This window comes from Boleophthalmus pectinirostris, unplaced genomic scaffold, assembly GCF_026225935.1.
Source record: "Boleophthalmus pectinirostris isolate CB_2022bp ecotype Guang Dong unplaced genomic scaffold, ASM2622593v1 HiC_scaffold_22, whole genome shotgun sequence".
NCBI lineage: Eukaryota > Metazoa > Chordata > Actinopteri > Gobiiformes > Gobiidae > Boleophthalmus > Boleophthalmus pectinirostris.
In genome coordinates this window covers 829,910-844,698 of record NW_026571190.1, presented here as the reverse complement: position 1 = coordinate 844,698, position 14,789 = coordinate 829,910, and the positions used below count along the sequence as shown (strand labels likewise).

The following is a 14,789-nucleotide window of genomic DNA, read 5'->3' as shown; positions in this document are numbered from 1 at the left end:
TACAAGCCATACTTCCTACATTTTAAATAAGAATTTTGACTAGTATATTCATTTAGCAGAAGAATATTCTGAAAGATCCACAAAAACACTTTTGTGTCATTCACACATATTTGAGTAAGCCTGCATTATTAGGCTGTCTAACATGACTGAACATTATGACAGAATGTGAGGAAAGCTCACTTTACACAAGTCAGAACACAGTTTATCTTGGAAGAAGAAATGTTTATGACAAACATGTTGAAACTAGTGAAATAATGTAAATCCAACAGTAAACTAATCTAAATGAGCTAAAACTATTCTTATTCTGTCCTCAGAGCTTTATGATGTCACCAAGTACTAGCTTTAAGTTTAGCAGCTATTTTAGCCTAAAGGCGACACACAAAACAAAACAATAGCAGAAACTTCAGAGGTATGCAAATTCAGAGCTCAAATGATACAAGTGATCCTATGAAGGTGTATGGAGCATTTCCTGTATAACCACTTAATGACAACACAATATAGAACAAAGCCTAAATATGCAGAATGTACAGTGGTCCCTCATTTATCGCGGGGGTTATGTTCTAAAATTATCCCGCGATAGGTGAAATCCGTGAAGGCTGTAAAACCCCTCACCACACACTTTATACACTTTTCTCAGACAGAACAGTTTTGCATCCTTCTTAAAACTTACTGCTGCTGTCGCCCTTTTGTTATTTTACTTCTTCTTTATGTAACGAAAGTAATGGAGCCCTACAGCGCTGAGTCCTGCACGGGTCCATTTTTGGAGACCTGCACCCGTGCAGTACAGCACCGCACCTGCCCATTAACCCGCGATTATATCAAACTTTGGTGCTACATATGCCACGGACTGAACCAAGACTAAACCAGAACATACGCTATAAAAAAAAAAAAAAGCATGCAAAATTGCACAAAAAAATACGCAAAACAGCAAGACCGCGAAAGGTGAACCGGGATACAATGAGGGACGACTGTATTAAACTTGTGTGAATGAAACAAATACAACGTGAATGAGGAAACATTATAACATAAATCAAAAATAGTGCAATACAGGCCTTTTAACAGTTCTGACTTAAAGCAAACATACTGTGCTGCTTGTGTGTGCTCTATAGTTATAATCTATGACCTGGTCACAAATTTAAACAACTCCAGGTGTGTTTGTGATGAGGAAACAACATTAAAACACTAGAACATAGATCAGAAAATAGTGTAATAAGGGCCCTTTAAAGATTTCTCAAACACACAAATGCACAAATCACCCCAAATACAACTTTGGGTGAGTAAATGTTGAGGGTGTAATAAAATGTGCATGATATAATGGTATTCCTGAATGCCCATGAGCCCATGGCCACATACACACCAGGCTGACGGAGTACAGCTTTGGGCAAAAGAAGGAGGCATGTATGAAGGTAAGTCAACTATAGCGCATTTTATCACAGATAACACAGATAAATAACAGCAAGCTGAGAGCTATTTGATTTGTTGAGAAATTGAGATAAAGCAAGTAGAGAGATTTTTATGAATGGAGCATGGGGCCAATCAGAGTGCTCCTTTTGATATGTAAATTCTACAAACAAGTCTTCTAAAAAAACAGCCTCCATGACACCTTCCTCCTCCAAACTCCTCTTACCTTCTCTGTGCTCCTCTGATCTCCACGTGTCTCCTCTGTGCCTCTGTGCTCCTCTGAACTACTATTCTGAGGTTGCCAGACCTGTTCAACCAAATCCAGACTGTATTCTGCCATTCAAGCCATAAAATCCAACTCACACCAGTCCATCTATGTTTTTTGTCCCTTTGTCTTCACATGTCCATCTCATAGTAGAAAATGTGAGTTGTGTCATCGGCGTGTCCATTTGATCAGAGTCTCTGGAGATCGATACAGGAAGATGAGTTTAGCGTACAGTTCCTCCTCCAACTCCAACTCACCTGTCTCTCGCACCTGCAGACACAACAGCCAATCAGAACATGGACTGCAGACACAACAGCCAATCAGAACATGGACTGCAGACACAACAGCCAATCAGAACACGGACTGCAGACACAACAGCCAATCAGAACACGGACTGCAGACACAACAGCCAATCAGAACACAGACCATAGACTTTATTGGATTAGGGGCGTGTGACGTCACCCATAGCGTTTGGCTCCAGTCAAATAAAGCTCACTGAGGCTTGCAGTTATAGCGGCAAATTTGAGCAGAGTTTCGTATTTGGAATTTCGATTTGAAGCGCCGCAAAGGAGAAATTCTTTTTGTCAACTGGACAGAGTTTAGTTTGGTCAGTTCTTTAGAAGTCAGTTCTTAAGAAGCAGCTTGGATGAGCTGCCAAATGTTCAGGTGACAAATTTAATTTCTCCTCTGCTGTAGATTCTTCCTGGATGACTAACGGATTTTACTCACACATTGGGAGCATCATATCAACCAAAGAGCCAATCAGGAGTGAGGCAGGTAGTTCAGCAGGTGGAGGCTCTTAGCAATGCGGGTAATCAAACCTGTTGCTAACTCTAGCAGGAGCAACCTTGGAGAAAGAAGGTGTCTGACTTATTTATTGATCTTATTTTATTTATTTATTTAACAAAGTGCATATTCATTTAGACAAATGTTAATATGAGAGGTTATGCCAATAGAATTTTCCAAGGCCCAAGGCTATAATTGGGTCATGTGCAGTGGTGTGTACATTTCACACCTAGGCCTTCAGTGGTGCTCCGTCAAAAACTATCCACTCCTCAGTAACAGTTTTATGATTATAAAAGAATCTTATTCTACAGAAACACAGTATAAGGAGCCGTGGAGATTTCGTGCATGGAGAAGTGAGGAGAGGGGGGTGCACGGTGCACGGAGAAGAAGTGAGGAGCGCTGGGGTGCTAAACCAGGACTAAACCAGAACTAAACCAGGACTGTTAGTCGGGACTGGCTCGACAATCCCGCATAGACTGTGTGACCACAGACGAAAGGACTACGCCGGGGCCGGTGCTCTGCGCCGCACAAAGCTCAGCTCCGTACAGCTGTCGCCCGATCGCATGTTGTGGACACTCTCTCTCTCTCTCGCTCCCTCTCTCACTCCCTCTCTCTCGCTCTCTCTCTCTCGCTCTCTCTCAAGTCCAAGATTAGACTTGGTGTAGACCTGGTGTAGACCTGGTGTAGACCTGGTGTAGACCTGGTGTAGTCCTTGTTTAGTCCTGGTTTCACTACAGATGCAGTTTGCTGCTTTGGCTGGTTCTCTCTCTGACTGTCCAATCAGCAGCTCTGAATCCGGTGACGTCGTTCCCTGCTAAAGGCCCTGGTGACACCAACTCAAAATCTGATTGGTTGAAACTGAAAACAGTTTCATCAACATTTATTTTGTGTTGGAGGATCTGCAGAACAGATTGTAAAGGCCTCAGACACACTTCTTTGACTTTGACTCTGCCTAGCAACAAGTGACGGAAGCGGACGGACCATTTGGAGTTATTTAATAATAATATAATTAACATCAGTCTGTGATTCAGTTATTTTTTGAGGCCAGCAGAGAAGGCCTTGTGGGCCCTGACGCCCCAACACTGGTCATGCATAATACTTAAAAGTGCAATGTGTTACTATTTTGGTGGAGGGTCCTTTGTATTGTCATGATACTAAAATTTCAAACTCGATTTAGATAATAAGGAATACCTGGATACTGATCATGATACCATGACGGTAATAAAGACTTTTTTAGACAATAGCATTTGATTTTCAACATTTAATGGTAGTACTTTCTTTTCGATTCCCATGTGTCTTATATGTGTGTGATCCTCAGTGATCCAGGTAGATTCCACAGTGGTCCATGTGTGTATACTAGTCTATGTGCTTTTCTACTTGTTCTGAGCTCAACATCAACATCATTCTAAAGACATTCAGGAAAGGTTCATTTCTGCCCTGTGAGTGTGACTTGTTTAGTATCGATACCTGCTCAAATGAATCTCTATCTTCTATCTCTATCTAGTTTAAGAACTGATTAGCATCTGATTTTCAGTATTTTGACAAACCTTCGGCAAGTCTTCACAGCTAAGATAGGTTTCAGGTGAGGTGCCTGACTCTCCACCAAAAAAGTTCCACAGTACAGCTTTAAATCTGTAGATCTGTAGATCTGTTTCTCACCAGGAAGATGTCTGTGCAAAGCTTGAGGATGCGGTCCACACAGGGCAGCTCCTCAAACATGATGGAGTGGCTGATCCCAGAGAAAAACTCTCGTACAAACTTCCCAATGACTAACACCACAGAAGCATACAGACCCATGATCCTACAGCGACAAACAGAAAGAAAGTCAAGGAGCTAAAGCACACTCAGGAGCCCTAAACACACTCAGGGGCCCGCACTACAGAGGCATACACACCCATGTTCCTACAGAGACAGACTGAGAGAGAGAATGTCAGGTCAGGGGTCCTAAGCACAGTGGCTGTTCCTTTCAAACCACCTCAAAGATGTGACCTCTGTTTATTGATGTGACATTGTTATTCTTTAAAGAAGGATTTCAAATAGGATAAATAGTCTGTTTGAACAGTTTGTGTCCTGTGCTTTTACTGTATATAAAATGTTCTACAGTCACAACTGAAGCTGTGTCAGCAGAGCCTTAACCCGCAGACAGAGGAGATACAAAAGTTTGTCTCATGCTCAGTATATGGACAGACCAGGCCTCATGTGAAAGCTCAGAACCTCCAGAATTCCCTCAGTGAGCTGCAGAGGCTGCACTAGCACTGATGTAGGATTGGCTGGATTAGCATTAATTATTATCAGCAAAAGCTATAGTTATAAAAGTTATATTTGGACATGTTTACCTCATATGGGGACAGAGTTAGGTCATGTTTAAGGAATTTTAAATGGAGGTAAAGTACACTTTATACCTTATTGATCCTGCTTGAGAGAAATTCATTCTCTGCATTTGATCCACCGTTTAATCTAATCTGAGGTAAACTGTCAGGAACAGGAGTGCCGTGGAGTACTCAGGGACCCTTCTCCAGATCTTGAGCTAGTCTTGGTCAGGACTATCTTAGCTGGAGGATTTGGCCTATTGTACATGTTTTGGAGTGTCCAGAGGAGACCCACCCAAGCACAGAGAGAACATGCAAACTCTGCATCAAAAGACCTGCACAACCTGGAATTGAAACCTCTAACCTTGTTGCTGTGACATGCACGTGCCAGGCAGTAGGCTCCATGCTGTCCTTACATACAGCTGCTTTAAGGTCAAACAGAACACCTGACACAGATGGATCAGTCCAGCATGGTCCGGTCTAAAATGTATATTTATTTATACTGATATTATGTGGCCAGACCGGCTTGTCAAAATCTGATCCTGTCAGATCTCAAAAGCTCTGCAGGGCTGGGCCTGTGCGCCAGTCCCCAAACTGTTCTTAGGTAAGACTCTTCAGCCACATTGCCTACTGTGATAGTGGTGTGTGTTTGAGTGATGGTGGTGGTCAGATAGTGTAGATTGGCAGCCTTGTTTCCATCAGTCTGTCCTGGTGCAGCTATGGCTACAATAGTGGCTACACTGAGTGTGGAGTGACTGAATAATGCTCTGTAAAGTGTTTTTGAGTGTCCAGAAAAGTGCTACATAAAAACAAATGCATAACAGTATCAGTTCTTAGTAAGTGAAAATTATATTCAAAAAGAAGACACAATGAATTTTGTAAATATAGTGAAAGTAGTACTGAGCCAGTGTTGGCACATTCCTAAAGTGCAGTTCTGGTCTAAAACAGCTTTACCCATAACCAGCCAGGAAGCCCAGACTTGGGGGGCTGACTTTGTCGCTGAACACAAAGAGCTGGAGTCCTGCTTCCCGGCGCTCCGTGGCCACGCCCCCCAGATGGACTATGCTGTCAGCTGATTGGTCGACAATCCACCACTCCTGCATGTCTGATTGCCGATTGGTTGTTCGTTCGAGGGCTAACAGGATGTCCTTAAAGTGCTCATCTGAAAGCAAATGAACCTCTGTGGTAACCATGGATTCCTGGTGGAAACTCGTGGAGACCCCAGAAGTATCTATGGGGGTGGAGGACAGTAATGTGGAGGGCAAAGGGCAGCTCTGTGGAGGATGGAGGACAGCTAGAGGACAGTGGAGGACAGAGGAGGACAGAGGAGGACAGAGGAGGACAGCTAGAGGACAGAGGAGGACAGTGGAGGACAGAGGAGGACAGAGGAGGACAGAGGAGGACAGCTAGAGGACAGTGGAGGACAGAGGAGGACAGAGGAGGACAGCTAGAGGACAGTGGAGGACAGAGGAGGACAGAGGAGGACAGAGGAGGACAGCTGGAGGACAGAGGAGGACAGAGGAGGACAGAGGAGGACAGAGAAGGACAGTGGAGGACAGAGAAGGACAGTAGAGGACAGTGGAAAACAGTGGAGGACAGCTAGAGGACAGCTGGAGGACAGAGGAGGACAGAGGAGCAGCTAGAGGACAGAGGAGGACAGAGGAGGACAGAGAAGGACAGTGAGGACAGTGGAAAACAGTGGAGGACAGCTGGAGGACAGAGGAGGACAGAGAAGGACAGTGGAGGACAGAGAAGGACAGTAGAGGACAGTGGAAAACAGTGGAGGACAGCTGGAGGACAGAGGAGGACAGAGGAGGACAGAGGAGGACAGGGAGGACAGCTAGAGACAGTGGAGGACAGAGGAGGACAGAGGAGGACAGCTAGAGACAGGGAGGACAGAGGAGGACAGAGGAGGACAGAGGAGGACAGCTGGAGGACAGAGGAGGACAGAGGAGGACAGAGGAGGACAGAGGAGGACAGTGGAGGACAGAGAAGGACAGTAGAGGACAGTGGAAAACAGTGGAGGACAGCTAGAGGACAGCTGGAGGACAGAGGAGGACAGAGGAGGACAGCTAGAGGACAGAGGAGGACAGAGGAGGACAGAGAAGGACAGTAGAGGACAGTGGAAAACAGTGGAGGACAGCTGGAGGACAGAGGAGGACAGAGAAGGACAGTGGAGGACAGAGAAGGACAGTAGAGGACAGTGGAAAACAGTGGAGGACAGCTGGAGGACAGAGGAGGACAGAGGAGGACAGAGGAGGACAGCGGAGGACAAAGGAGGACAGAGGAGGACAGAGGAGGATAGCTAGAGGACAGCTGGAGGACAGAGGAGGACAGCTAGAGGACAGAAGAGGACAGAGGAGCACAGAGGAGCACAGAGGAGCACAGAGGAGGACAGAGGAGGACAGAGGAGGACAGAGGAGGACAGAGGAGCACAGAGGAGGACAGAGGAGGACAGAGGAGGACAGAGGAGGACAGAGGAGGACAGAGGAGGACAGCGGAGGACAGCGGAGGACAGCGGGGGCCCGTACCTGGGTAGAGCTGCTCGATGGGTTTTGCGTTGGAATCACTTGGAGCACGTAGAAAACAGGGAAACACGTCCGGAATCACTCTGGACACACACATGTGAACACAACATTTACAAGTCTCCTTATGACAAAGCCTTTGTTTTCATGATGTAAGTGCATTTAAAGGGCCTATATCTTGTTATTTTCTGATCTATGTTATAATGTAATTTCCTGATCACAAACAGAACTGGAGTTGTGTTTTGTTTCATTCACACATGTTTAAAACACAACTCCTGCAGATTTAGGAGTTTTTTCTCAGTCTGTTCTACCTGCTGTATTGTTTTTTTAAACTCCATTCACCTTCATTACAACCATTCCATAACTTCAGTCTTGAATTTACAGTCTTCACTGAACAGAAGATAAAAGGTAGCTGTTAACTTCATGACATCACAAGGTGGAACGGAGCATTTTGAGCTTTGGAGATGTAGAAAAAAATTACTCAAACATGTGTGACTGAAATTAAACACAACTCCAGATGTGTTTTTGAGGAGGTAACAACATGGCTTGAAGCTCACAAGAATCTTTTTAATGTTTAATAAGACTGTGACCCCACCCACGTCCTGTCACACCAACATGATCTGAAGCCCTGGTGCAAAAGGGACAGGAAGCCCCCGTGTATGCACAACCTATTTAAGTCACATTTATTCCTTTATCCATTTCAACAATGAATCAAAAGAAATAGCAAAGTCAGAATGCAAAACTAACTGCACTTTTTGCACACTTGAGAAAGTGCAATAGGAGCTAAACTTTAAGGCCATGAAGGGATTATGTCATACTGTGTGTGAATGTGAAGGTAAATTAGGGATGCTTTGATCTGATATTGGGATTGGATATTGGCATCAGTACAGAAAAATTTGTTGGATCAGATACTGACTTCTAAATATCGGTTCAATCAATATTCTGGTTGTTCATAGTTGATGTATTAAGACTATTTATTTGTAGTCGTCATGTGTATGTTTTTTTAATACAAAGTTGTTCTGTAGTTACTTGAGTTTCTTAGCTGTAAGAGTCTGTGCAATGCTCCGCCTACAAGCCTACGTCACCAATTCTCCATAAATTTACAAAAACATGATACAGAAGTGTACTATACTCTATAGGTTAGGTGTTAGCAGTTAGTACCTCATAGACATTGTTGGGAAGGTGACTTTTAAAATGTATTCCCCTACATATTACAGATTACATACCCAAAATGTAGTTTGTAACGGAATCCATTAAATTACTTAAAGTGAGTAATGTAATCTGAATACTTTGGATTACTTGATATTGTTATGCTTTTTAAAACTACATGAATGTAACAACCACATCCTGAAAATTCATGTTTGTTCTCTTCAAATTGTCTGTTGAGTCCAAGTCTCCATGAACAGACTTTTGTTTTACTGTCGGGAGAAGCAAAGACCAGGAAATCTTAACATGAGATGTTTTATCTGCTAAAAGACAATAAAAACTCCAGTCTTTCCTTAACCAGATTAAAAATATTATTGATAGAGAAATGATTTCTATATGAGATCACTGCTGCCCACTTATGTCCACCCTACTGTCATATTGTTTAGTCTTGGTTTTACTCCTAGTTTAGTCCTGCTTAGTCCTGCTTTTAGACCTGGTTTAGACTTGGTTTAGTTCTGTTTAGTCCAGGTTTTGGTCCTGGTTTTAGTCCTAGTTTAGTACTGGTTTTAGTCTTGCTTTAGACCTGGTTTAGTCCTGGTTTTAGTCCTGCTTTTAGACGTGGTTTAGTCCTGGTTTTGGTCCTAGTTTAGTCCTGATTTAAACCTGGTTTAGTCCTGGTTTTGGTCCTAGTTTAATCCTAGTTTAGTCTTGATTTTAGTCTTACTTTTAGACCTGGTTTAGTCCTGGTTTTAGTCCTGCTTTTAGACCTGGTTTAGTCCTGGTTTAGTACTGATTTATTCCTGGTTTTGGTCCTGGTTTTAGTCCTAGTTTAGTCCTGGTTTATTCCTGGTTTAGTCCTGGTTTCAGTCCTAGTTTAGCCCAAAATGTGAAAACAGGAAAATACCACCATATAATCCATTTATTTCAACAAAGTAACTGTAATCCAATGACCACTCACTGAAACAGTAACTGTAACTGAATACAGTTACTCATCATTTGTACTCTGATTATGTAACTCCGGTACATGTAATCTGTTACTCCCCAACACTGCCCATAGATATAAATATGTTATATGATATTCCTCCACAACTTGAATCCAGCTTGTGCATGGAGCTGCTGAAAAGAGGCATGTATCCATCCCTTTGTAGTACTCACACAGGCAGGGTCCTGGTGCCGTTGAGCAGCTGGATGAGCTCCAGGCGGGTGTGGTCATCCAGGTAGGTCACGTGTTTTCCTGAGGCCAGTTCAGCCTTGGCTCCCAGGCTCAGGTTCCTGCGGCAGAGAACACTCCACTGAAGCAGACAACAGTGCTGGGCATACGAGCACATACTTCAAGGCATTGGATTTATTTCATTGGCAACGTTTCACTGTCACTAGTTACATGTCATCAAAAATATAAAAGCTAACTATTATTTGACAAAATGAGTACTGGTACCCATAGTTCTCAGAAGTAGAAGTACTGGAAGGCTCACAGCAGAGCCATACCTCTGGACAGTCCAGGAGAGTGTGAGGGGAAAGTTCTCCAGGTGGAGCACATGGCTGAGGTAGCTGCGGCTGGGCGGGCTGATGGTCCACAGAGAGTTGCTGCTGCCAGGGAGCGCTGCCACCGTCACATCTTCTGCTCCATAAGCCTCCAGGAACTGCAGGGCACTCTAGACCAGAGGCAAGACGAAGGGAGGATCAGAGGGCCGGGGGCAAGAGCGCCAGAGGTTAAATTTCTGTTGACTTTGACAGGTGAACTCTTATCTGTGGTTTAAGCAGTGTTAGCAGAAAACAAGCAGGGCAAACAGGCATATGCACATTACCGTAAATTCTGGACTATAGAGCACACTTGAATATATAGGCCGCATCTGAATATAAGCCGCAGGTGTCCACGTCTTCAAGAACATTACGGGCAAGCAGCTTTTATCGCCTCTGAAGCTTTTGTCGTCTTTTTGCAGTGAGTCAGTTCATCATGCTACTATCACTAAAATCTCACCGTCGACTCACTGATGCCAAGCTCATGCGCAGCAGCTCTGTTTCCTTCTTCCACAGCCACATCAATCACCTTTAACTTAAAAGCTGCATCATCTGCATTTCTTCGTGTGTTTTACATGAGGAGGGTGTGTGCATGAAGCACAAAATAACTTTAAAACACAATCAAACAGCATCTTCCTCGGCGCATCACCCCCGTTTCTCCCCGTGCTCTCTCTGTCCTGTCTGTATCATGTCAGTGTCTCGAAGGATATCAGCAGATTTCAGACTCTCTCGGGGGTGGGGCTAGTTTTGTCAGTCAGGTATGAGTGGATGTCCGGCTACTGAAGTTTCAGTTTGAGTCATTTATGCATACGGATAAGACGTATCCTATATGTTAATTTAGCATCATAACTTATTTTATCACACGGCGATAAACTATTTGAATGTGCTGACAATATCGCGAGCTAGTGGAGCAACTTCATGTGAAACCTAGATCCATGTGTTACCCACAGACAGCGGCGCTTTCTGCACTCAGACTGCGCGTATCCGCTGTGTTACCAAACCATAGACCTTATATATAAGGACAATGTGCCAAACAAAGAATCCATCCGTATTTTTGCCACATCGTTTTATTAGCTGCAGGGTTCAAAGTGTAAGTAGTGGCTTATAGTTTGGAATTTACGATTCTCATGTGAGTACTCACTCAGATTCTACTGCTCACAAGCTTTCCCTGACTTTATTATTTTATTTTATGAAGACAAACCTTAGATTTGAGGGTACTCAGTGACAGGTTGGCTGGAGGGTACTCACCGGCTCGTAGCTGTAGGAGCTGAGGAAGGCCTGGTACTCATGCTCGCTCAGCTCCCTGAGCTGGTTCTGCTGGGCACTCATGGTGAAGATGGGCTGAGGGCAAACGCACACAGCAGGACAAAGAGTCACTACAGGAGGCAGAGGACGCAAGCTTCCATATACCATCACACATTCACTATTGTGCCTAAACTAGAACACAACTCAGTAAATCATCATGTGCTGTAAACATAGGAGGTTTGTGTACTCCACTTGTTTGCAGTTAAAGCATGGACATTTTCACTAATGGAACTGTTTCATTAAATTGTCACTTTTCAAGGTTTTTGGAGAAAAAAAACAAGTAAACTCTTTCAGTAAAATGACTGGGGCTGTTTTTTTTTTCTTTTTTCTTTGTGACAAGGCCAGTGACACAGACAGATGCAGCAGTGTCTGGAGAGATGTAGAAGTAACACAGTGCACTTTTAACAAGTCAACTTCTAGCATAATTGAACACTTAATCCAGTATGCACTTTTATATGGAAACAGATCCCTTGAACCAAGTCATGAAAACATGTATCATTCTAAATCAAAACACAGTTAAAGCACCCATGCATATCCCCCTTTGACACAGAGGCTCCTTTATGTTTATGTTCCATATTTCATGTTTGGAATCTCAAGTATGTGTATCATAGCAACAAAAGAGCCAATCAGGAGCCCCATTCCTGCCTGCCCTACTGGTTTGGCAGGTGTCAGGTGATTATCAACACCTGCCACTGTTGCTAGTGGGAGTAACCTTGGGGACAGAAGTCATTTCATTTGTCTGTTATTAATGATCATAAGGGACAAAATATTGAAATAAAACCTCAGGATAAACATTTTAAGGTCAGAATGAAGAGTCTGACAGCAGTTACAGAGAGAGGGCCTACCATTTTCCAATAGAAAGTGAAAGTGAGTCGATGGAGCTGAATCGTGCCCGTGCTCACTTTGTGGCAGCTAGTGGCCTTGTTCTGTCCATACATATATACAGTCTATAGTTCGATTGGGAGTGTTACCTGGAAGCCTCCCAGGGTGACAGTGACGGACACGTCCAGCGGTCGGTTGACCACTCCAGCCACAGACTTGACCAGAGACATGAAGAGCAGAGGGAACCACACGATGCAGATGAGCAGCAGCACGATGAGCCCACCCATGCCATACTTCACCACACGCTTCTTCTTCTGCCCACGGGGCTGAGGGTAGCGCTGTGGGCACACAAGGCACACAGTCTGGTGACTTAAAAGGCCCTGTACATGATTTTTACCATGTGCCTGAGCAAAATGTGTCTTGCCCTGAAACTGATATAAGCACCTGTTCATGTCCCAGTAAGTCAAGCTGCAAGCTGTCCTCATCTATTTATAAACCGCTTTATTGTCTAAGAATCAGAAAGTGCACATTAATATGCTAGTTGTTTTACCATTACAGCAAAGCGCCATTCTGAAAGTTGTGAAAAGTGCTTATAAACTCATTGTGGTAAATAGTGGTATAGTCCTGGTGTAGTCTTGGAATGCATCAGGTAAGTAAAGAATGAAGTAATTTCTCTTCAATTTATTCTCCAAAAAAGTACAGATCAAGTAAAGTGTTTTTATCTGTTTGTTTATGTCATCTCAATGTACTTCATTTTTGAATAGAATAGAATAGAATAGAAAGCATTTATTGTCATTATACACAGTATAATGAGATGTAGAGGTGCTCCTTCAAAGCTTCCAACAAAAAAAGTAAACAGTTCGCAGTGTAAAGTCGAGTTTAGTGTGGTGACAGTTTTGGGAAAGAAGCGGTCCCTAAGTCTGTTTGTTCTGGCTGGTATGGACCTGAAGAGCCTGTCAGAAGGCAATAGGCTGAAGAGGTGGAAGCCGGGGTGTGCATTGTCCTTTATGACGTTCCTAGCTCTGCTGAGACAGCGGTTGTTGTAGATGGTGGATATGGAATATAATTATAGAAGCTTTGATGTCATAAACCAACTCACATACTATTTGGGATTTCACCATCCGGTCATGAGGTCAATAATCATGAATAATCATTAAATCACAATAATGGTAATCTCAAAATTTGGCATTGTGGCTTCTCTACTTGGTGCTACGCAGTATGGTTTACAATTATGCTCAATAAGGAGGAACAGAATACACTCTTACAAATGGAGCTTTTCTCCTTTACTCTGCAATAAACCCTGTCACACTAAAAACAGAATGCCCGGATTATCAGCTTTGCCTGTAACATACAGGAGGCATCAAAAATATGAAGTAGGTTATATGGAATCATATACTAGTATGTACAGTATGTATTATGCATCATTAAAAAGCCACATTTAGTGTAAATAATCAGGAGCATAAAAAAGAAACAAATGATAAAGGACGTTTTGGACACTGGTCGTGTATATTTAAACCAAGCACTACCAAGGTACTTTCTAGAAGGAGCCTTATCGTAGTTAGTCAGACCTTCTCCGACTCCCTCCAGCACTTAAGGGTGAAGCAGTGGGCGTAGATGTCCTCCACACATATCCAGGAGGAGAGGGACAGCGTAGTGTCTGTCCAAACCCAGTCCATCACAGCTCGCAGCTCAGTCAGGAAGGGCACCAGCCGGAAACTACAGACAAAGATACAGTATGTGTGACTGACTGAGACCTAAACCAGAACTATCGGTCAACATAAACTAGGAAAGAAGTAGAAACAGATAATGACCTAAAACCATAGACCTAAACCAGGACTAAACCAGGACTAGACAAGGACTACACCGGGACTACACCGCGGCTAAAACCAGGACTAAAGCAGCTTGCACCTTGCTTACCCCTGGAAGAGGAAGAGGTTGAGGTAGTTGTGGCTTTTGGTGAGGAAGTTGCCCAGGACTCGAGTTGGGTACCCGGAGCGGATCTGGTATGCTGACAGACCAAAGTACACACACTTCACAAAGTACCACAGCTGGGCCACCAGGTTCTGGTTAAAACGCCTGCAACACATGGGAGGGATTATCAGTGGGACTATACCAGGATACACCAGTACCAGATACACAGGACTACACCAGGACACACAGGACTATACCAAGACTACACCAGGACTACACCAGGACTATACCAGAACACCAGAACTACACCAGGACTACCAGGACTACACCAGACTACACCAGACTACACCAGACTATAACCAAGACTACACCAGGACTATACCAGGACTACACCAGAACTACACCAGGACTATACCAGAACTACACCAGGACTACACCAGGACTATACCAGAACTACACCAGGACTACACCAGGACTATACCAGAACTACACCAGGACAACACCAGGACTATACCAAGACTACACCAGGACTACACCAGGACTATACCAGGACTACACCAGAACTACACCAGGACTATACCAGGACTACACCAGAACTACACCAGGACTACACCAGGACTATGCCAGGACTACATCAGAACTACACCAGGACTATACCAGGACTACACCAGAACTACACCAGGACTATACCAGAACTACACCAGGACAACACCAGGACTATACCAGAACTACACCAGGACTACACCAGAACTACATCAGGACTATACCAAGACTACACCAGAACTACATCAGGACTATACC

At 43.8% G+C, this 14,789-nt stretch overlaps 1 protein-coding gene across 1 annotated transcript in view; it reads right to left on the bottom strand.

The window, feature by feature from the left end:
* LOC110157757 (piezo-type mechanosensitive ion channel component 2-like) overlaps positions 1 to 14,789 on the bottom strand; it is a 67,951-nt gene continuing 53,162 nt past the window's right edge. Inside the window, 10 exon segments of the mRNA XM_055157957.1 lie at positions 1 to 1,936; positions 4,112 to 4,253; positions 5,716 to 5,923; positions 7,293 to 7,372; positions 9,588 to 9,704; positions 9,918 to 10,084; positions 11,199 to 11,291; positions 12,227 to 12,415; positions 13,646 to 13,793; positions 13,995 to 14,153. Coding sequence (XP_055013932.1) covers positions 1,835 to 1,936; positions 4,112 to 4,253; positions 5,716 to 5,923; positions 7,293 to 7,372; positions 9,588 to 9,704; positions 9,918 to 10,084; positions 11,199 to 11,291; positions 12,227 to 12,415; positions 13,646 to 13,793; positions 13,995 to 14,153 — 1,405 coding nt within the window. The 3' untranslated portion in view covers positions 1 to 1,834.